The sequence below is a fragment of the Stegastes partitus genome, unplaced genomic scaffold (assembly GCF_000690725.1).
Source record: "Stegastes partitus isolate 25-593 unplaced genomic scaffold, Stegastes_partitus-1.0.2 Scaffold609, whole genome shotgun sequence".
Classification (NCBI taxonomy): Eukaryota; Metazoa; Chordata; class Actinopteri; family Pomacentridae; genus Stegastes; species Stegastes partitus.
The window spans coordinates 104,836-106,014 of record NW_007578340.1 but is presented as its reverse complement, the minus strand read 5'-3'; the positions used below and the strand labels follow the sequence as shown (position 1 = coordinate 106,014).

General features: G+C 39.5%; 1 protein-coding gene across 1 annotated transcript in view; it reads right to left on the bottom strand.

Annotated features, from left to right (window-relative positions):
* LOC103362861 (unconventional myosin-XVB-like) overlaps positions 1-1,179 on the bottom strand; it is a 68,155-nt gene that overhangs the window by 56,312 nt on the left and 10,664 nt on the right. Inside the window, exons 4-5 of the mRNA XM_008289371.1 lie at positions 613-727; positions 340-515 (exon numbers count right to left, since the gene is read on the bottom strand). Coding sequence (XP_008287593.1) covers positions 340-515; positions 613-727 — 291 coding nt within the window. The remainder of the gene's footprint in view (positions 1-339; positions 516-612; positions 728-1,179) is intronic.

Here is a 1,179-nt window from a genome sequence, read left to right as displayed (position 1 = left end):
TGAGCTTTAAAAACATTGCTGTTGTTGGTAAAACATCTTTAAATTACCTCATATCAGAAACTCTGATAGTCGAAATTGTTTCTTTAGAACTTTCTCCCTTCTTTCTGCCCTTACACAAATGATTTACTGTCTTCATTTTGGTATGTGTTCATTTTTCCTCTTCTTCTCTTTCTTCTTATCCTCTCTCTACCTTTTTTGCTTCCATGTCTACCACCTTTCCTGTTTTCCAACTATTTTTAATATTGTTCCTTTTTTTCAATTTTTAACTTTCTTTCTTTCTTTCTTTCTTTCTTTCTTTTCTTTCTTTCTTTTTTTCTTTCTTTCTTTCCCTCTGTGTACCTGGCCTGGTGTCCTCGGATGTGGCTCTGAATGACGATGGCTTTCTGTTTGAAGAACTTGAAGTTCCTCCTGCAGAGGAAGCCCCTGATGTTCCTCTGAATGGTGATGGCGGCCCAAGTCTGAGTGCTGGTCCACTTCTCCTCCAGCAGCTGGTACAGAAGCTCTTTGAGGAACACCTAACACACATACACACAAATAAATATGGTGACATACACATAAGTCAGCAAACGTACTTTTCTGAAGTAAATGTATCTAAGAAGGGTCAGTTGCCACCTTGGTGAGTCCCAGCTGGTACTGTCCCTCCTCTGCACCAACCATGTTCAGGACAGCCACCGTTAGCTCTCTGTCTGATGCCTCGCTCAACCGCTGGGTCAGCAGAACCCCATACCTGAAATAGAGACGCAGGAGGCCTTCAAGACCGCATACTCACATTATGCAAATAACACAAATGATTTCTTGGTTCATCTCCTTAATATCACATTTAAGCAATTTGAAGATCAGATGTTACATGTAGGCAGCATTAGATAAGAAAACACAGGGTTTAGGAGTAAAGATAAAAAAAGATGCAAGACAAATGTTGCACTCACATAAAAATCCATCTTATTTTGCCACCAAGTGACTCAGAACAGATTTTCTTCCATGGAAGTGTGATCAGATCTGATTTTATCAATCAGATCTTGGCAACTTGTACATATAGTTCTACATCTGATTAACATCCAATTTGATGGCTATGTGACTGTTGTCAAAACGGTTGAATCACAGTCCAGACTTTTTTAACATCTTACTTCCCTGTGCATGCTTATAAACACGTGGACAAAATTGTTGGTACCCCTTGGTTAA